Source organism: Cavia porcellus, unplaced genomic scaffold (assembly GCF_034190915.1).
Source record: "Cavia porcellus strain 051 isolate PalLab524CR breed Dunkin Hartley unplaced genomic scaffold, mCavPor4.1 scaffold_14, whole genome shotgun sequence".
NCBI classification, from domain to species: Eukaryota; Metazoa; Chordata; class Mammalia; order Rodentia; family Caviidae; genus Cavia; species Cavia porcellus.
In genome coordinates, this window is record NW_026947497.1 from 50175429 (window position 1) to 50197490 (window position 22062).

Genomic DNA, 22062 nt, shown 5'->3' on the forward strand with positions numbered 1-22062 from the left:
TAATGTATATAGAAAAGCAAGCTTATAGAAAGTTTCCTCTAAAAACATTTCATACATTTTATTACAATATATTATATTGTACACACTTAGGGCTTTTAGCTGCTTTTGTTAAGACTCTCAAAGTGATTTATCATAAGCATAAAAGAAAATTTTAAAAACTGAATTTAGAAGCGTGAGAGATATCTAAGCAAGGTCACAAATCTGAGTTGGAAGCAAAGACTTACAAAGGAAGAAGCCATCTCAGTGCCCACTATTAAAGTCAACCAATAAAGGAAACGATGAAATCGAGGTGAAGTGAAAAGCATGTTTTTGGAACTACAGATCCTACTTATTCCATGTGTCAAAGAATAAAAAATTTTTATAAAAGAAAAAAAGTATTTCCCAAGGAAGTATTCAGTTTTTTAAAAATTATATATGCCTCGCAATCAACTATTTCTTGTATTTGAAAACTCATTGCATGCTTTCTCTGATACTCAGAAAACGTAAAAGTTCAAGAAAATAAAAAATTATATATATATATATATATATATATATATAGAGAGAGAGAGAGATGGATATGTCCACGCATATTTATCTGTCTGTATACACACAAGCATATACACATGTATGTTAGAGAACTTTTCTTAATAATACACCCATCTGAGAGACAATTCCTAAACAAGACCCATGAGTCACAGTTGCTCAGCTGAAACAGTCAAATGTGAGTTGTGACTAAAATATATGATGCATATTTAAGTTTTTAAAATATGCAGTAAAGCACACATTGCCATAACCCCTCAAAGTATTCGCCCTTGCTTTGAATACACTCCTCCCTCTTCCCCGCATCAGTTCTGGAAGTCCTCTTTCTTGGATGTCTTTGACGAGTGACCAGCAACAACACTGCTGCTGGGAGGGGCCATCCAGTGGCAGGCAGCTCATAAACACCCAACGCTGGGTCCCGTCCACCCTTTTCACCACGCCCAGGACCAGGGTGAGTTCCCGCTCATCCTCAGTCCAGAGAGCCACGCAAGGCAAACGTTTCCAATACATTCAATACATTCAGGCAGCCACAACAGCAAAGCTAAACTCACAGAAGAGCACGGTCAGAATGGCTCCTGCAGGTGCTAAGAAGGAAGAGAGGTGTGTGTCTGAAGTGAGCAGGAATATTTTGAGGGGATTAATGGCAATTTGTCATTTACTATAGTAACTATTTTTTTTTAATTTAAACATTCAGTGTGTTTTTTGGTGATACCACACAGTCTCTCCTGTGTCGTGACTTCAGTTGCTCTTTTATTGTTCTCTGAGTTTCAAGTGGAAAAATATTAATATTGAAAACCCTTTAATGCCAGCACTTGGGAAGCTGAGGCAAGAGGATTGCCACGAGTTTGAGGGCAGCCTGGGCTACCTAGTGAGACCTTGTCTCAAGAAAAAAGAAAAAGTGTCAAATGATGTAAGCCATGTACCCTGAAAACTAAATATTGCACAATAGTTCACCAGGTACTTCTAGAAAGGAAACTGCTCTACTATGTCATTTGTGTGTAATTCAATCCATACTCCATCCCTAAACCAATTACTAAAGTCCCTTTTAAAATAGGTTGTCTTCTAGGAAATAACTGACCTTAACCTTAAGTGTTCATAAATTTGCATTTGATTAGAGATTTTTTTCTTTCTCTATTTGTACAAATAGTGAATATTCTTTTTTAAAAGATATTCACTCATCCTCCAACACCCAGATGGCTGGGATCTGTACAGCTACACCATGAGCAGATTATGCATGGAAGTTTACATTCCAGCCTAACAAACAGGAAATGATACTGCACTGGGAAGAACTACTGTGGCTGGGGAACTAGAGGGCTGTGAGAGCTGGAGCTATACCAGCCACCCTGAGTCCGACAGGGCCAGGACTGGAGAATGGAGTGCTGGTGTTCTGGAAGAAGCAGTTTATCCTGCAGGATGAATGGGATTTAGTAAGTGAAAAGGAGTCGTAGCTACACTCCAGAGAGAGAGGAAACACCAAAAACTCAGAGGACAGCGGAGATAAATAAAGTCCTAACAGGGTTAAATTTGGCTCCTCTGTGGGTTAGGAACAGGAAGGATGGATGGGGGTGCTAACAGTTCCACTGTCTTAAATATCTTGACATTTTCTAACGAGACATGAAGCGTAACCCACCGGCTTACAGAAGAAAACGAGGTGATGAGATATCTCTGCATCTCAGGAAGTCGCCTGGGTTACAGAGTAGAGAAGAGACTGAAGAGATCAGGACAAGAGGCCAGAAAGCCACCCGACTCCAGGTGACGGCAAACTGACCCATGGAAGTGTTGAGGAAGTGAACAAATGTGGAGAATTTTCAAACTTCAGGAAACACTGAAGATTTGGCGATTGCTTAGAAAACAGGGTGAAGAAAAAGAATAAGCCCTTATACTTGTTAAAAATGGGGCCCAATTCATGTTACTTTTTATGAAGACTGAATTTCACCACAAAGAATGCTTTGTTAGTGTATATGACACAAATATCAATGTCAGCATGTGACTTAGGGTCTCAAAACAATTTATGAAAATCAACTGTTTAATTGTGTAGTCCATTATACAGAAAAAAGTTCGCTTAATTTCTAGGTAATCAGTCTAATTGTAATAAAAATAGCTACTTACAAGAAAAGTAGTATTAAGCATATTCAATGTACCATTAAGAGAAACAACTTCAAAATCATAAAAGAAGGAACATATCAAAAGTGGATAATATTAATGAGCATGTTATGGTATTCTAACTATCTGGCTTCTTTGCATTCTTACACATAGGGAAGCATAAAATTGTGTGTTATTTAGAAGTATGTTAACCCAATTTTAATATTTACAAACTACTTCATCTGCGCTTTGCGCACTGTCTGTGGAGCCTGGTCTGTGTTTTGCTCCTTCCACACGTCTCAAGTGCAGAGCAGCCACGTGGCTAGCAGCACTGTAAGGCAGAGAAGTGCGTCCCTAGGGCCCTGTGGCCTAACAAGGCCAGTGGTGGCGGTCAGGATGCGCAGAGGTGAGGAGGAGAATGCGCAGACCCTCCGGAACCTCTCCTGCTGTGCAGCCAAGGCCACGCAGCCAGAACTTAGTTCAGCTGGAGCCAATGAAAGCTGACCTGTCACCCACGACACTGCTCAACACAACACTGAAAAATAAAACGCGAATTACAATGTCTCAAATCCCCAAACAGTTTTAAGTATCAAGCTTCAGTCCACTTGAAACAATCCATTTAAGTTCGCCCGTTCAATTTTAATTTAAAGATCTCCCGGCAGCTACTTCACAGGCAGCGGCCGCTCTGTTCCCCGACACCGGTAGGTTAGTAACTGCACACCGGTTTCCATCTTGATTCAGAGCTGTTTTAAGTTTACAAGAAAAATGTCCCTGTGTAAACAACAGACATTTTGATTAAACACTAAAGTTCTTATTTTGGCTGTTAAATCAATAATGCAGCTGGCCTGAAAGCGGTTTACATTCCCTCAGAACTGGGCTCCTCTCCAGCTGGTCCTGCTCTGAGGTCATTTTCCAGCAAGATCTGGCTGCTCACAGCAGACAGTGGAGACATATTCTTTGAAAACAACTACATAATTTTCAAAGGGAGCACATTGCAGCAGGAGGGTCTCACAGAAACCTGTGCTTATGACGGTACAGCAACAGGCTCTTGGCTCATGGGTTATTTACTAGCACAAATTATTCAGGCAACTTTTACTAGACAAAAACCTTTGGTGACATTCTCTCCTTCACCCGAGACTAACTGTGGAAACTCTTCTAGTTTTCTTTCCATAACAGATTCACCAACATATAATTCTGCAGCAATGGTGTTCAAGGTATTACGTGTGTGTGATGAACCGTGCCCGCCGCGCTCTGTCCTGGTTGACAGACTCCAGGTAAGAATTCCCAAATGCTGATGCACAGTGTTGTAATACGGAAAATAAGACCGCATGACATGACTGCAATGCACAACCACCACCACCAGCATAATGGTCCCTAAAGGTCTTGTAAAGTCGCTAAGAGAATATTAGTTTACAATTAACAAACCAGTGGCAACAGCTAGAAATAAAGAAAAATGCAAAGCAAAAGTCCTAAATTATATTCCAGATCACCTAATAAATATGATCCTCAGTTAATCAGAAAAAGGTCATCATGATTCTGCTTTAGCAGCGAAGTACTTAAGTCCAGCTGGAATCCTGGGCAAAAGTACCCCAGGACCACTGGGAACTTTTCATTTCAGGACCTCAGTCACTCACCTGGAGAAATTCTCTGACATTAGAGCCCAGGACGCGCAGGATGGTATCATAACCAGATTCTTGACAGAACACAAAAAACATCTTCCCAAACATTTGAAGGATTTCTCCTGCATTGAGGTCTGTTTTATAGGTTTGAGAAGAAATAAAAACCACATATTACAGGTGGAATTTCATTAATGAGAATGGATATTAGTGCACACTAAAATGATTTAAAATGCCCACAGTCTTCATGAAGAATGAACATAATCCTAAGACAAAAAAATTGTGTCTAGAACCCTACGCAATCTGAGAAAACAATGTATGATTGTTAAGGGAATATTATTAGCAAGGCAGTCATATTCTCAGTGTTTACAATGAACTACTTAATTTTGACTTTTTATGGCATACATTTAATGTATTTATTTAAAAAACAGAGACTTTGGGACCAGGGAGTTAGTTAGCAGCACAAGCATCTGCCTGGCAAGCACAAAGTTATGAGTTTGCTCTCTGGTATCAAAATTTTTTTAAAAAGACAAAAAAATAGAGATTTTTAAACTATCAAGAATACACATGGTAATATTTTGATGTAAAATAATTTCCTTCATATAAATAGGTATATTTATGAACCTGACTGCAAAAAATATGGACCTGACTGTCCTGTTCTTTTACTATCCAAATTCATATTTTCTAAACTTTAATTTCCCCATACTGTTTCTTTCACAGCTTTGTTAGCTTACTCTACTATGGATGCAGCAATTTACTACCTTTGTCTTACTGAAAATGTTGGCTTTTTATTCACTGATAGGTGACTCTAACACAAAAACACCTTCACACCAATCTTAGTGCAAAGGCCATCTAGTGTTTCTTTAGCAAACATTTCTGAAGAGTTTGAATGTATTTTTAGAAGATTCTGATTTTGCCAAATGTTTCACAGAAAGATGTCATCTTACTTCGTCATCAGACTGAAAATACATACCCTATCCCTGACTATACTAGATACGTCATCTTAAATACTTTGGAAATCTACAGTTTGAAAGCATATTTCATGTGTTTCCATTTGATTATGAATGGAGTCTCATACTTTATTGTTTACCAATGTTTTTAGTAATTCTTACACACTGCCAAGTGAGGCCAAAAGCTTCCTTCTGTTCCACACAAACTAGCCTCTCAACATCACTAAATTCTTTGTGGAAAAACAGATAATATTTGAGAACAAATTTTCTCTCTGACAGGACCTTATTTTGAATAGTGAGATTTCTCTGTGGAAGGTCTCAGTTCCCTTTCTCTTACCAATAGCCAACATAACTTGTGATTGAAAAAAAGATTTCAGGATAATGTTCTCTCCATACTGCACCTGGATAATTTCTACTCTGTGACACTGGAATTAAAGTGATCACATTGAGTAGCAACGTTTTTTCCTTTCTCCAATATATGGTTTTCCATGAAGAGAGACAGCCTGCCTCCTTTCCACTCTCTAAATACTTTGTAAAAGGAATAACAGGACTCTGAGCCTAACATTATATGAACACACACACACACACACTGACGTTTGTGCAGTACATGACTTACACAAGCACTTACTACAGTCTTGAAACAGACATTTCTTTGGGCTTCCATGTGACCCAGACAAAGACGGAAAGCTATGTCTCACTTACTGAGAACCTTGCTTGCAGCAGCCACCAAATCGTAAGTCTTGGAATCATCGTATATTATTCTGACAAGGAACTGTCCTTCTTCATCTAACTGGGCCTCTTTTCTGGAATACAGGAGGGAGAGTGACGGGATGAGACAGCAGCAACCTCAGCTGTGATGATTACAAACACAATGCATTTTCTCCTGAAACAAGATTTTGGCAAACCTGTTTAAACTAATGTCACGTACTTAAAAGCCTACTGATTAAGCCAAAATGATGTCACATACTTCACACTGAATTAAAATAATACATTTAATTCACTTTAATACATCTGATATTTACATAGGACTCCAGTGCCAACACAACACCCAACATTATACCCAGTCAATAACCTTTTTACAAAGCTAGGTGTGATGGCACACCTGTAGTGCCAGCTACTTGGGAGGTTAAGGCAGAAAGATCACTCAAGTCCAGGACTTCAAGGCCAGCCTGGACAACATACCAAGGCCTTACTTGCTAAAAAAGAAGTAACTTTTGACTTAATAAATATTCAGCAAACATTTGTTGAGTTCGTTTATGCACCAACCAGTGTTCTAGGGACATGATCTTTAGAAAACAGACAGAGTGCCTGATCTCTTTGGACACATACACATACTCTAGGAGAGGCAGAGGCACACCAGGTCCGAGAATATCAGATCACTTAACCAATAAATGTAAAGAGAAAAATGAGGCAAGGTAGAGGGACAGGATTTTGGAATGCAGTAGGAGGAGGGCTGCCCAGGGTGGCTGGCAGGCAGGTGAGGCTGATGGCCAGGGGCCATCTGGGCAGAGGTCAGAGCAGGTGCACAGGCCCAGGTGAGACATCCTGGGTGCTGGGGGAACCACAGAGACCAGTGTAACTGGTGCACAGAAGAGGCTGCGGGAACAGGTCAGGGAGGTCACAAGAGGCTGCAGGCTTTGAGCCTGCTTGGATACTGGAACAACTGGTCCAGCTGGAAAGAGAGGAAGCATCTGGGTTTCAGCAGTATGAGAGGTGACAGGAACCAGCCTAGGTTAAGGGATCTGTCTGGCTCCTGCAAGTGAGGATAGGACAAAACTGCACAGGACACAGTGGGGGAGCTCTGCCACCCTTCCAGTGACACGTGCTCCAATTTCTTCAGGGCGGAAGCGGGGAATGGAGTGAGCACTGGTTCACATCTGGGTGCCAAAGGCAAAATCCACACAATGTGCCAGCGCACTGGAAACAGGGTGAGGGAGGTGGAAGGATGAGCAGCCTGAGCAGGTGGAAGGATGCTGTCACCAGGAATTAAATGTGGAGACTCTTAGAGGGGAGCTGGGGCTCAGATCAAGACTTATGTGTTACACATAGCATGAGCAGCCAGGTGGACTGATAAAATCTTCAAATATATCCTCCACTGAATAAACACAGTAGCTCAAAATGTATACAGCATTAGTAAGAGGAAAGTACAGTTATCATTTTTACAGCCATCACACTTCTATAAATACACTTATTTTGGTAGGATTTGGATTACTTCTCTTAAACAAATGTCAAAAAAGGAGGGGAAGCCATTGTTTAAAAACACTGCCAGGTGGATCCAGGAGCTGACGAGTTTCCAGATATCCAGATATCCAATGTGACGTTCCCAGAAGTACACCCAGCTGGAGGACCAGCTGCTGACTCTCACCCCAGCTCGCCCAAGCCACTGTGCACTGCCAGAGGAATGCAAGGGACACCGGCCGCTGTTAGGTGAGTGTCAGGCTGGCTACGGTCACCTGCGGTCACCGATGCTGCTCAAGGAGAAAACTGCAAATGGTGGCATGTTCTGTGTCACCATGCCAGCGGGAGCTATTCCTGAAGACACACTCTGTTGTCCAGAGCGCGTCACCTGTGTTTACCTGTTACAGTGGTGCACAGCAGGACGCAACATAAAAGGCCGGGGGCTGGGTGTAACTCGGTGGGAGAGCCCCTTCCTAGCATGAGCTCCAAGCCTCAGCACTGCAAAGTGACAACAACATCATCAACAACAACAACACATGGTTTTGGTAACCATGGGGATTCAAGCTTGAGAACCTAGAATCTCCTAACTGAATGAACTTGCAAAAACCATACCTATCACATAATTGCAAAAACCTCTCCTTTCTAAAATTAAAAAGCAATAATATACTAATATTCAATAAGAATATAACTCATTTTCCACAATTATGAGGAAAGAATGTATACAAATTATGTTAGAAACAGTTAAAGCACGGTGTAATACACATTACTAATTGTACACATACTAGCAGTACCATTGTGTACATATTATTAATGGCTACACTGTATCTGAAGGCTCAAATATGCACCTTGCCTCATTTTTCTCTTTACATTTATTGTTTAAGTGATTTGATATTCTCGGACCTGGTGTGCCTCTGCCTCTCCTAGAGTATGTGTATGTGTCCAAAGAGATCAGGCACTCTGTCTGTTTTCTAAAGATCATGTCCCTAGAACACTGCTTGGTGTATAAACGAACTCAAATATGCACACACACTTCCTTTTTCCAAATATGCACAGCTATCAAGCAAAAACAGCACAGCTTTTACAAGACTTTAAGGTTTTTGTTTTACTAGAAAATGTGAGACACCCAAAAAATATGAACATAGAATGCACTTATCCTGTAGTAAGTGCTTCTATGTATTTTATGCATTCTAATTTCTAATTGAAAAATACATAAACTGCTGAAAAGGAAAAACTACAAAGATAACGTATTATCTGCCTACAATGAAATAACTATCAGTAACATTATATTCAAATTGCACGTGCTTGAATATACTGGTTTGCATAACATACTGCTTTAAAACATCTTTTTTGATTTGCTATTTGATGGCTATCTTTTCATATCAATAAATGAATTCCTACAGCATGATTCAGTAAAATTGCATTGTATGAACATCTTAAGTCTTGGTAGAAAGAGTTAGGCTTCTTTTGTTTTTCCATAAATATAAAGCACGATCTGATGAACATCTTTGTAGCTATGTGTATTACTAAATAAAAAGAGAATGAATTTCTAGGAGTGGACTTGCTGGCTTAGGGTATGAATACTCTAATTTTTGTTATTTTTCCATTTAAATTTTACTATAAGACAACACCAGTCAGCAGATTGGAATTTGTTGCCTGTGATCTAGGATATGCTAGTAAAACATAAATGGTAATTTATCTATGTAAACTATAAATGTTAATCAAATGTAAATTAATTCATGTGTTCACCATGCCTTTTTCTCTTTCTTCCATCTTGAATAAACAAAATCACGTAAGCTTCTGTAGTAAACTCAGTTTCTGTGAGGAACACAGCAATCCACAACAACTCCTAGACGAGTGGGATGCACGCAGAGGACTCAGTCTGCATAAACCAGGGGACAGCTGTGTCCCAAGAAATTCCCAACGAGACACCACGGCGCTCCTTCTTGCCTTGCTCTCTGTTTATTAAATAACCTCCCTTATCTTATTTAAACCCTCCTTCCTGAAATGGCCCTCTGCAACTCACTCTCCAGAGGAAACCCAGAGACAAATGGAACTCTTCTCAAAACTTTCCCACTGAATTCCACTGAGGTCTTTGAAAAACCGTGTTGTGTAAGTGCAGTAACTCCATGATAAGTACAGTCATTACGCACTGCACACACATACTGGTAACATTAAAAATTTGTTTATGACTGTTCTAGAAATCTCTGGAAATAAGTTGCTGGGGTTTTTTTTTTTTTTTCCTCTTTTTGCGTTCTTTTTTCTTTCTGCAGCAGAAATTTTACCACAAATATTTGAATGCCCACTGCATTCCTTGCTCTTTTCTAAACACTTTTATAAAGTAGCAGTGAATGAGACAGATGAATAAATATCAATTTCACAACATGTCACAAAGCCATGAACACTGCAAAACCAAGCCCAGGAGGGCAACCCGGCAGAGGAGGAAGGGTTTGGACTGTGGTGGTCCCAGTGGCTGCTGTGGGCTCCATGGGGCAGAAAATGTCTGGCCAGAGAATTCTAGGCCAGGCATCTCGAACCCCTCACTTGAGCTTTCTGAGACCAACTCTCTTCTCTCTGCAGCCCATTCATCTGCTTCCCTTCTGAAAAGAAAAGCGGGTTGGAGATATGAGCTCCCCTCAGGTGCAGAACGAATCAGCACCCGAAATCAATCAGTAAAGTGTGCAGTGTATACTGCGTAAGAACCAAAGGAACCACTGCCCCGGAGGCCTGGAGAAACTTCTGAGTCCACGAAGCCTCCTCTCTTGTCTCTCAAGGCTGAACACTATTTTTTTCTAACTGCTTTGCAAATTTGTGTTTAATCCGACTTCCTGCTGTCCAGAGGGTCTGGCACTGAGACGGCGAGAACCCCCGCACCGCCACTGCAGTTACTCTGTGAGGGGCACTTTAAGATCTTCCCTCTCCTCTCCACTTCACACATTCCTTTCTCTCCTCAGTTTTGGAGCTATTTTTTCATCTGCTCTCTGCAAACACAGAGCAAGCTGCATTTGTTGGCATACGGAAGAAATTTAAGAATTGAATATTTAGATTACATGAATAAGTCACATAACTCAGTAGGTCCTAGAAGGTCATGATTCCCACTGCTCACTGTGTCACCCCTCACTTTCACACCTTTTCCTTAAGAGCAAAGCACGCAACATTTAGACAATATACATGCTATGCATAACTGAAGATTTATTTTCTTGATACGCAGTTGTCTTTTAAGCCTGAGTTATCCAAATTTAACCACGTACATTAAGCAAATTCTCTAGGCTCACTCATTCTTTCAAAATTTATATTTTGAGAGGGCTGGGTGTGGCAGCACAGTTTTGGAATTCCAGCACTCCGGAGGATGAGGCAGGAGAACCATTGTGCATTCGCGGCCACCCTGGGCTACACAGTGAGATACTGTCTCAAAAAACAACAACTAAAATTTGTATTTTGTACTTTGTTTAAATCATTGCATTACACAAAGAAATCATGTAATGTCCCCATGACTTAAATTACACTTAGTTTCCATGTGAAGAAACCACAGGTTTCTCTGAGAACTATAATTTGAAATTTTCGTAAAAATGAAGGACTTTAGACACTTTTATCTTTTCTATGCTTTTTTAGATGCCAAAAAACCATACGATGCTGTGCCATTGCTTTCTGTTGCTTCTTGTTGCTATTATTTTTAGTCTCCTGAATAACCTCCATGCACACGCTCTTCCACTGCTTCCCCAGCCTGTGACCTGCAGTCAGTCCTTCTTGTTACTTCATCTATTTACTCAGTGGCTCTGCTGCATTAAATATTCTCCTTAGAGCTCTGCTCATAAATGAGGTCGGAACACAGAGATGATTTTATTTTTAAAGTAGCTTATAAAGAAAATTCCAGTTGCACAAAAAATAATAAGAAAAAATCAACAAATGAGACCATACCAAATTAAAAAGCTTCTGCACAATAAAGGAAACAACCAATAGTGAACAGATAACCTACAGAATTGGGGAAGAAAAATTTACAACTACTGCTCAGACAAAAGACTACTATTCAGAATATATAAAGAACTCAAAATATCAGCTCTTCAAAATTTAAAGACCCAATCAAAAGTGAGCATCCGAAATGTACAGATACTTCTCAGATGAAGAAAGACAAATGGCCAGCATGGTGGTGCATACCTGTAATCCAGGCACTCAGGAGGCTGAGACAGGAACTTCACTGTAAGTTCAAGGCCAGCCTGGGCTACACAGTGAATTTAAGGCCAGCATAACCTGCACAGCGTGACCCTGTCTTCAAGGAGGAAGAAGAAGAAGAGAAACAAGGGGAGGAGGAGGAAATAACAAGGCAGGTAAATACATAAGAAATTGTTCAGCACTGCTGGCCATTCAAAAATGCAAATTAAAACAACACTGATATTCTATTTCACTCCAGACAGAATGGCTACCATCAATTAATTAACCAATAACAAATGCTGGCGGGCTGTGGGGGAAAAGGAAGTCTTCTCCACCGTGGATGGGAGTGTAGGCTGGTGCAAACCACTGTGGAAATTAGAGTGGAGGATCCTCAGACACCTAAACCTAGAGGTTCCAGTCCACTTAGCCTTTCCTCTTCTAGATATCTTCCCTAAAGAATGAAAAGCATCAAACCACAGCAAGATGCATACACCTATATTTACAGCGGCACAGTTTGTAACAGGTAAACCTTGGAAACAGCTTAACAACATTCGTGGTATTTATGCACAGTGGCACACTACTCTGCCATAAAGGACAAACTTGAGTCTCCTGAAGGATATGGATGCATCCTGAGACCACAGTGTTTAGAAAAGTAAATGAAACACGTAAGTTTAAATATTGCATGCTTCATCTTAGATGAAAAACTCCATATATGAATAAACTGCAAAATAAAGTGCGTAATACGAAGAGAGCCAGAGAGAGAGAAACAGTAAACCAGAGAAGGGAACCTATAGTAATTCAGCACGGACGATGTATCTAAATACCCGGATTTAGGGTAACTGTTTCATATGTTTTTGGCCTGTCAGTCTGATTGTTAATCGGTATGATAATGAACTTTCTAAGGATTGAAGAATAAAGGAGGCAGACCCTGGCAAAATAAAAGGGGTGGTGGAGGAAAGAAGAAAAAACAGGATTGAGATGTGTACATGTACCAATTCCCTGCTAGAGCAAACGTAAGAATTAAACATTTAAAAAATAAAAAGGCTTAAGCAGGATTGGGCTGCTGCTTTTTTCTCCCTTAACAGGGAAACAGAGGACCCCACTGGGCTCCATCCTTGAGCCCTGCTCTCCTCACACAGCCGGCAGCTGAGCAGCTCAAACGTGGGTCCCTGGCCTCCCTACTTTGGGCAGGCCACGCTCTTCCCACCTGAAACTCAGGAGCAGCAGCACCGCCCCTGGGCGCGGGGGTCACTGGGCTTTCCACACCACACCCAGGGCCCAGCGCACCTGCTTAAGAGCCATCTTAGTTGAAGAAGGTGACTGAAAAGGAGAGTGGACCAAGGGGAAAGGCAGTGCGAGCAGAACCACCAGAGGAATCTTCATTAGGCACTTTAGTAATTAAAGTAACTGTGAGCTCCGTTTATTAGCAGATAGGACTTGCAAATCCAAACAGCCAAAAGCAAACAAGCTCAGTCTTTTCTAAAACAATGGTTAAATTCATACATTGGTACAAAAATGAGAAATAATAATAATCTATGTTTTTGTAGTCAAAATAGTTGTATAAAAATTGAATATCTATAATAAACATTTTCCAAAAACAATTCATTTCCTATTCACCTCGAGAGACTGTTACTTTTTGCAACCTAAAACGATCTTTTACTTCTACTAATTACCTTTTCAGGGGAGTGTTTGTTAAAACTAACCACTGGTGCTCAGCCCAGATGCCTGGAATTGAACATATGTTCAATAAAAGTTCAATAAAAGTGAATCGGCTTTAAAGCCGATTAAATATATTTCTCCAACATTTCCAGACTTCCTACTAAAAAAAACAAGTAATCAAAATTACTGAGAAAAATGTGGTTTTTTTTAATCAACACTAAGAATACTTCGCATTATTTATTTCTTAAAAAGCAGGTTTATGACTTGTCTGAAATATCCAAATGGTATTTCCTGTAACTCTGTATTCAGAGTTACTCCTCGCTGGCTCTGTGGGAACCTAGAAAAGCTGCGTTTTATTGTGATGCCGAGTTTCTGCCTCTGCCCTCTCCTGGAGTCCACCCCTGGAAGTCCACAGGACTGCCTGTGTTCAGGTAAAGTAAGAGGTTTCCTATGGAAGTATGAAAAACTGAGTTCTGAAATGAAAAGCCTCAGTACTGACCTCTGACAACAGAGTCTCAAAATAAATAAGTCTGACCTCAGGAAGAAAGTGTCAACCACATCAAAGAATCTGCTTGACCACAGGAGCCCTGGGGAGTATTGCAAGTGCTGGCCTATTCCAGGAAAACCAAATCGATGTGGACAGTACTCAGGGAGGTGTACGCTGCCCATGGTCTTGCTGTGTTGGTTAACTCTGGAAAGGTGATGGTTACAGGTCCTTATTGCAGGAAAGTGCATGAGAGAATAATGTCTGCTCTGATCACTACTAGCCATGGGGGTTTAAGGTATCCGAAGCCCAACCACCCTATCTATAACAGGAGAATCATAAGTGCATCTGCTTTCTGTGGAGGTGGAGGAGTAAGTGAGATAACAACCATGAGCCTGAAGAACATGTGGGAATTATTCGATATAAATGAGACACCGCATTCAAGATAGACAAGGGAGTGTTCCCATCTGGTTTCCAGTTTAATTTCAGTATTATGACATTTAACTCCATGACACTGACTTTGAACAGCACTGTAGACATCTGCCTTTCCATACATACTAAAAAGGACTGGCTCAAGGCCTGAGTCCAATCCAGTAACGATCTTTCCATATATAAATTTGAAGATCCAACAATGTTCTTAATCCTTCCAATATATTCCCACAAAACAACATAAAAGAATGTTTGCCACTCCAAAAGAAAATGTTATTGTCCATTATATATTTTCTACCTATACTGCTATAAGGAGTGTTCATTTTTTTAATAATGTGGTTTTATAGTTAACAAAATGTAATGTATACTTTGATACTGTCTTAACTTTTTTCACCAACAAAATGGGAGAGACAATGAGAGGTGACAGGTATGTGATTATATTCTGGTCATATGTGTGCATGCATAAAAACATGTATGCAGTGTGTTAAATACATACAAATTTTGTCAATTATACCTCATTAAATCTAGGGAAAACTTACTGCCTATTTCAAAGGAGCTGATGTTATTAAATAGAGCGGGAAAGTCATCATCATGAAATCATAAATTCTGACTGCAAATATATAACTATGTGATGAAGCTCTATTGTCTAGAAATGAAGACTATAAAAGACAATTCATTTATACACCTGTATTCATACATATATTATTTGTAGAGGCAGACTCTGGTAGTGTTGAGTCTATGAAACAACAGAGGAACAGAGTGAGAGAGAGACAGAGACAGAGAGAGACACGGAGACCAACAGAGAGAAAGAGAGATGCAGAGAGACACAGTGTGCGCTCTGTCAGGCTGTGCCCTGGAAAGGAGTAAGGAAACCAGGCTTGTGAGGCAGGACCCACACTAAGGACATGGTACAAACTTAAGAAGTGACGTCCTTTAGGACACCCCAAAGCAAAGCTCCGAGCTATGTGAGCTTGGCACAGGTGATCCTGGGACGTATCTGAAGGCTCAGGATGAGTGAGGAACTGGAAACTGGAACTGAAAACCGGCCCAAGGGGCTGCATGCTGAGAGCAAACCGTACTGTGAGCTAAAATGTCCACAACTGTTCCGTGATCTGAAGAAAGGCCACAGGGGATTGCAACAGAGCGACAAATCGCTTCTTCCTGATTCTACAAAGAGTGGCCAGGAAGCAGATCAAGATTCGCTTCAGAACCCATACTTTAGTCCCAAGGAGGAGCAATAAAATCTTCAAAAGTGTACCCTTTCCTTTAAACACACCCCTCTTAGATCACAATGCCTCCTGATGGAGTTTGCAGAGGAGAAGGTACTTGCTCCATTTTGCTAGCCATGAACCATACAGACAGCATTTTCCACCCTGTTTCCTCTTTAATGGACAAGGACCCAAAACAGCGAATGCAAAAGCTGGAAGCACTCACATTTTCCAGGCTGTCACCCTCTGAGCCTGGCTGGTTAGAGTTCTTATTGTTCATTCCCTTAAGTGTGTTTTTTTCTGTTGCTTTCTGCACAGTGCAATCCCTTCCTACACCTCTCCAACATTTGCCAGAGTCCCTGATTCTGGAGAAAAGGTATGGAGTAGCAGGGGCGTCTTGCTGACCTCTGCCATCGCCATGTCTGGACAGATTGCATGAAGGAATACACATTTTCTGATTTCTCTCCGTGTGTGCACGGGGATGTTCGAAGAAACATCTGCTTCTCTGATGGTTTCTTAATTCTCAAAGATTGCGGAAAGCAAGGAAATCAGGAACCTTATACCTACCTTGGATTGGAGGGAACACCTCAGATCATAAAAACCAACCAATAAACAAAGCAAAAGCACCCGATCTAAGGCTGTGACCCCTCACCTTGTCACCTAGGGGCCAGCTCCTTCCACAACACAGTCCGAGTTCTGGGGGAGCCCAATGCAAGGCCCACGAGCAGGTGGCCGAGGGGTTCACGTGTGGACATCCACACTCCTCAAATTATTTCAAACCTTAGTGAGTTTATCAGCTAACATACAGGGCGTTCTGCTGTCTTTCAAACTAACTAGCAGATCATTCTGTAGGTCTGTGGGTCCTGATCCTAACGAGGAGGATCTGCTTTATCTTTTTTTCTTTCTTTTTTGACTAGAAACCAAACTCATGTCCTCACGCTTGCCAGACGGGCACTGTGCTGCTGAGCTATATCCCTGGCCCTTTTATCTATTGCTTTATCTGCATATTAATTTGTTTATACATTCTGAGGTAATTCTGGGCATGAAGACCAATATGGTTTTAATTTTTAACATATGCTGCATTAGATTCTACTTCACGTTCATCTTGTGAGAAACTGGAGGTTGAATCCAGGGCCTCACATGCTAGGCAGGGCTCTGTCACTGAGCTACACGTCACCTCAGCCCTCACACTGCTGTTTTACAAGAAGTATTAAGCAGGGCATCAGGGAACAGAGTCAAAGTCCTCCCTCTTCAACTTTCTGTATGGAATTGTGCAGGTAGCACCTAGCAAATTAAACCACGGAGCTAGGAAGTCCTTTTGTATTTCAAATGGGTATCATAGCCCTCATCTGGAATCACAAAGAGGACAGGAAAAGTTTGCACAGCTTTGTCATATGAAGTGCTGCTAACAATTCCAATCTGCATAGGTTTGCTTACTCCTGAGTACAGATATGGAGATGTGTACAAACCTACACTATTGCAATCAGGAAAAATCTTACAAAACAAGGGGAAACACCCACTATTTGCTTGTTTTAATTGGTTTTGATAACATGAATGTTAAACGCACACACAGAATTTTTTGACAATAACTAAGCATTGAAGGCACAGAGAGGAATGAAAACTATAACGTAAGACTGATGCCTAAGCAGACGCTCAGCAGGAAGCCAGCATATGGAGAAGAGAGGAAGGGGCCAGTCAGACACAGGGCAGCTGGGAGGGGCTACCAGAGTGGCACGAGGGACAGTGGTGGGACCCACACGGAAAGAAGTGGAGCATCCCAGAGCTGCTTCAGGTGGGAAAGACAGCAGATGGGGAGGGTTTTGTTTTGGGATAATAAAAATGAGCAAAGTGTGATGGCAGTCATGGTGGTACAACTTTGTCAGTGTGCATTTTGTACTTTAAGTGTGTATATTGTGTGTTAGACAAATTTTAGTCCAATAAAGCTGCTATTAAAAGAACAAAAAAGTACTGGCATTAGTTGCAGAGAATGTGTAAAAGAGTAACAATAATGCAAAGGACAGTGAAATTATTACTGCTTCTTAAGTGATGGAGCAACCAGAAAACATTCAGCCTGCTGTCCTAGGCAGACTGCAGTGGACTGGGAATGGAACCCTAGGGGCTCATGCAAGCTGGGCCAGCACTCTCGCTCCTAGCTACACCCCAGGCTCGGGCCTCTACGCTGAGAACAGATAAGAGAAAGAAAGGTTGAAAACCTTCCATTCTAAAGTAAAATGAAAGATAGCTATGTTAAGCAGCTATTTAAGAATGGAGCTCTAGAATTTGCCAGCAGTATTCCGGGCATTGCAACAAACCCTTAAATCAGGACTATCCTTGCTCACGTGGTTGAGATTTGGGAGGCTGAGGCAACCTAAAAGGGACACAATGAGTTGATGATAAAGAGTTTGTGTGTTTCAACAATAATGTTTAATTCATGATTATCAAATTCAACTTGAGACATTAATTTCAAACCTGGAAAATCAGTACATGCTTTTCAACAGTCGACGTGTTTCCATATTTGAGTTACAGACAGGAAAGTTAATTAATAAGAATAAAAATATTCTGATATCTCTGGATGTTCTAAGCCAACAATTACGTCATTTGCTTTTCAATGATTGGTGCTCAAACACTAAATTATGCCATTAAAGATAAGCTTAACAGTAAGGGAAAGAATAGCCCCATGAATGAAAAAGCACAGCCTATTGTAAAAAAACCAGATAAACCCATACCAAGCAAACTCTTTACAAAAGAGAAGACTGTCAGCTTTCCAAAGGAACCAACTGCTGTATTTGTAACTAACGCAGTAATTATATTATCAAATTTGTAACTCACATGCCAAAATTTTCACCCCACTATTTACCCTCAGATCTGTTAGTAAAACAGATCAGAAAAGGCTAATTGATACTCTGTATAGCACTTTTAGATGTTCCCTGGTCAGCTCAACTATAGGCAAATAATTATAGTCAGACTTGCTCGTTTTAGGTCAGTTTTTTAGTGTCTTGTTTATTTGCATAGGTGAGAACTAAACCCAGGGTCTTGCACATGTTATGCTTGTTGACACTAAATCTCTGTCCTTGTTTTTTAATGTTTTCATCATGTTAAATATTTTCACATTTTTTACTCCATTTGTGGACCTTTTCAAAAAATTAAAAGGTTTCTTGCACTTTTTCACATCTGTTATGATAGGGATCAGAGGTGGCAGACGCCAGCTCTCGGGGGCCAGCTTGGCCCTCTAAGCACTACCTTTTCTAGTCGCACCAGGCAGCTGCACTGTGATAGCTGCCCAGGTCCAGCCTGACAACCTCAATTTCAACTCCATCCGGGACACCTGAAAACACCTGCTGCTCGTTAAAAGCAAGCTCGATGGCTCCTGGCGCACACCCTTCTTCCTTTTCTTCAGGAGAGAAATGCAGCAGCCGTGCATGGTCTCAGGTTAGTAAGAGTAGAGGTGGATACTGAGTTGACCAGGAAGCATTTTTTTTTTGGCTCTTATCCATTAAGAATTTTGTCTGGAGTCTGTTGCTTCAGATTTTATTTTGTCATTAAATGTTTGGCATCCTTTCTCATGTAGGATTGATGGCCATTTCCTACTAAGCCAGAAAAGTATTATATAAAATTTGACAAACACCCATTTACATAATTTTCCAGAGAAAAAAAAAAAGACAGTGAGAGCCTCATACTTACTGAAACAAAGAAAAATATTTTCTTGGGTATTCAGTTTCTCATAAGTTAAAAACGAAAATCCTGGACCAATACTTAAGCTTCCAGGGAGTGGTGGCAACGGGGCAGGAGGAGCAGAACCTTTCTAATTGTGATCCTGCACTTTCTCCTTGTCCACCCAGGCTGAGTCGGAGCTACTACAGCAAACAAAGGGTCGGGCAGGGAAAGTTAAGGGTCTCTCCAGGTCAGGGTTAGGGAACTGCAAGCAGCTTTAACTCCCTAACATAGGGGCCTGAACCCTGTCCTCCACCCAACACTAAACTGCACCCAGAACAGCTGGAATCCCCTGCAGTTCAGGAAAGGAGGAACCTGAACCCCTGGGGGAGTGCAGACACTACATCAACAGTAATTTCCTTGCAGAAGCATAATCCTTGCGGTAAAATGTATTTTTAAAAATACGCATACAACTTTATTTTACAAAAAAATTTTTTGGCAATCCTAGCTATCATTTGAACAGCTTACAGTTTAAATTGAAAAAGATAAATCAGAGATAACAGATACTCGTGCTTTAATTAAAATTAGTAAGTAACTGTTTAAAGTAGAAACTCAAAATATTCTTAGGGTGATTTGGCAAGCATCAATAAAATTTGTATATTTTTAGCTTTTGATTTCCTTTAGGAACATATGGCCAATATGGACTAATTTTTTTTCTTTTAAACTAATTTCTTGATGAATTTGTAAATTTTTTCTGACATATTTGTGAAGTATGTTTTTCATCTCCATAATTACGGATTAACAGTTGATAATGGGTGGAATACACATGCTAAACCTGGTGAAATTACATAACGACTGTTAAGTAGCCACTTTCACTGTGTTCCTTGAATTCTAAACATTTTAACTGTCACTGTATTCACCAGTACATTTGTGAATTTCTGTTTCACAGAAGAGAAAACATCCTCTGGGGCCACATATGTTGCTTCCATAAATTCACAAAGGAAGTGGTTTAAAAATAAACCTAGACTTTAATGTCACTGCTTAAAACCATGCTCTTAGTGTGTGCCTTTCCTATATCTGCGTACTAAGCAAACCAAAAATTATGAAGTTACTAACAAAGTGGAAAAACCCAAATCGCAATGAAACCTTTAATATATAACCATATAATTGCCAAATATTGACTTTTCTTTCTATTATGTGCATGTCCCCTGTGGGTAACATAACTAATTATGTTATATGAAAGAGATAATAATACAGATGCAGGAGATGTTCTTGAGCTTATAAATTATAACCCTCATCATTTCCATAGCAACAGATAACTGTAAGAATAATCTCGGTCGTGTCACTGTATAATAAGGTCTGTTAGCCTGATGGCTAATAATAGTAGGTGCTTAGAAAAAACTAGCAAGAAGTCAACACGTACTTGAGATAACCGAATGAAATCAGAACGCGGAATAAAGACGTTTCCATCTGTCCACACAGGTGGCCCTTGCCTGGCCACCTTCCCTTTGGGATAACAGTATCTAAATATGGCCTGGAACAGCCAGCCTGTAGCTAGCGAAACAGCAAGTTAAAGGCAGAGTTCAAAAGCCCAAATGGATCAGGATCCATTATTTCAGAGCTTTAACTAACAGGCCAGTGTGGGATCGCGGGTCACACCCTGGGTGCTGGGCCTGCAGCTCTAGACAGAAACTAGGATGTTCTCCCAGGAGAACATCAGGCTGCAACACGGTCGAAAACGAAAAAAATCTAAATTGTCAAATGATAAAGAAGGGAAGGAGGGATGGGGCCCTTAAAGAGAAAGCACTCCGATCTCCTCGCATTTTCAGAGCGGGAAGCCGCAGTCCCGACGCCCGCGAGCACAGGCGCCCCGCCCCGTGGCCCGCGGCTGGGTCCGCGCCGGCCGGGCTGGGAGCTGGGAGCGCGGGCTGCGCGCGGTTCCCACGCTCGCGGGCGGGGCCGTGACCCGGCGTGGGAGCAGGGAGCGCGGGCGGGCGGGGGCGCGGCACTTACTTGATGTCCTCCCACACCTCGGGGCCGTAGTTGCGGATCACTAGAAGCTCCAGGGCGTGGTTCACGAACCCGTACTGTGGGGCAGAGAAGGGAGTCAGGACCCGCCCCGCCCCGGGGTCCCTGCACCTCAAGGTCTCCTTATCCCAAGGCTCCCCGCTCCAAGACCCCTGCACCCCGAGGTCCCTGCACCCCGAGATCTCCTCATCCCGAGGTCCTCCCGCCCCCGCGCCCCGAAATCCCCGCACCTTGAGGTCCCAACACCCCAAGATTCCCGCACCCCGAGGTCCCAGCGCCCCGAGATCCCCGACCCCAACGTCCCCGCATCCCGAGGTCCCCGCGCCCCCTTCCGGCCGAGCTCGGTCCGCGCCCGGCCCCGCGACCATCACCCGCACACGGCACGGGACCCTGCTAGCCCCGGGGGTCGCGGGCCCGGGCGCCGCCCAGCGGACCTGGCAGGGCACCGAGGCAGCGCTGCTCCCGCCTGCCGCCTCCCGCTCCCCCAGAGCCCCGCGCAGCCGGGTTCCTGCCTTGGGCCCGGGTCTAGCCCGGCCGCACTCACCATGGTGTCCGCGGAGAAGGCAGCGTCCACCCGGGCGCGGCGGAGCGGACCGCGCAGCGGCTGCGGCGGCGACAACGAGCTAAGGTTGCTGCTGCCTGAGCGGCCCGCCCTGAAGGACACCTTGTCCGGCCAATGGTGAGACGAGCCGCAGGGGGCCGGGCTCCACGGTCCCGTTCGCAGCCAATAAGCGGCAGAGAAGGCGACCTGCGGTCTCCGCCCACTGCGCCTGGCGCCTCCCGCTGGGGCCAAGGACTAGGCCCGCATTAGATCTGCGAGGGCGCTGCCTGGCCAGCTCTGGGGGGCAGCTGTTGGCACCTTGCTACTTGTATACCCGGAGCTCTGCCCTTAGAACTGCAAAATCTGGAGGGATGCGCGTGTGCGTGAGCTCGTGTGCGCCCGCGTTTTGTGTGCACGCGCGCGTGTGAGCTTGTGCGAGCGTGCGTGCATGCGTGAGCACGCGTGTGGTGTGCGTGTGAGCTTATATGCGCGTGACCTGGTGTACCATTGGGTGCGCGTGGTGTGCGTATGTTGTGTGCTGCGAGCTCGTGTACAGGTGTGCGTTGCGCGC

The 22062-nt window shown here is 42.5% G+C and overlaps 1 protein-coding gene across 1 annotated transcript in view; it reads right to left on the bottom strand.

Annotated features, from left to right (window-relative positions):
- Gucy1b1 (guanylate cyclase 1 soluble subunit beta 1) overlaps positions 1-21789 on the bottom strand; it is a 44681-nt gene extending 22892 nt beyond the window's left edge. The window contains exons 1-4 of the mRNA XM_003476834.5: positions 21495-21789; positions 20936-21009; positions 5870-5970; positions 4236-4354 (exon numbers count right to left, since the gene is read on the bottom strand). Of these exons, the coding sequence (XP_003476882.2) occupies positions 4236-4354; positions 5870-5970; positions 20936-21009; positions 21495-21497 (297 nt within the window). The 5' untranslated portion in view covers positions 21498-21789. The remainder of the gene's footprint in view (positions 1-4235; positions 4355-5869; positions 5971-20935; positions 21010-21494) is intronic.
- Positions 21790-22062: the final 273 nt, after the last annotated feature.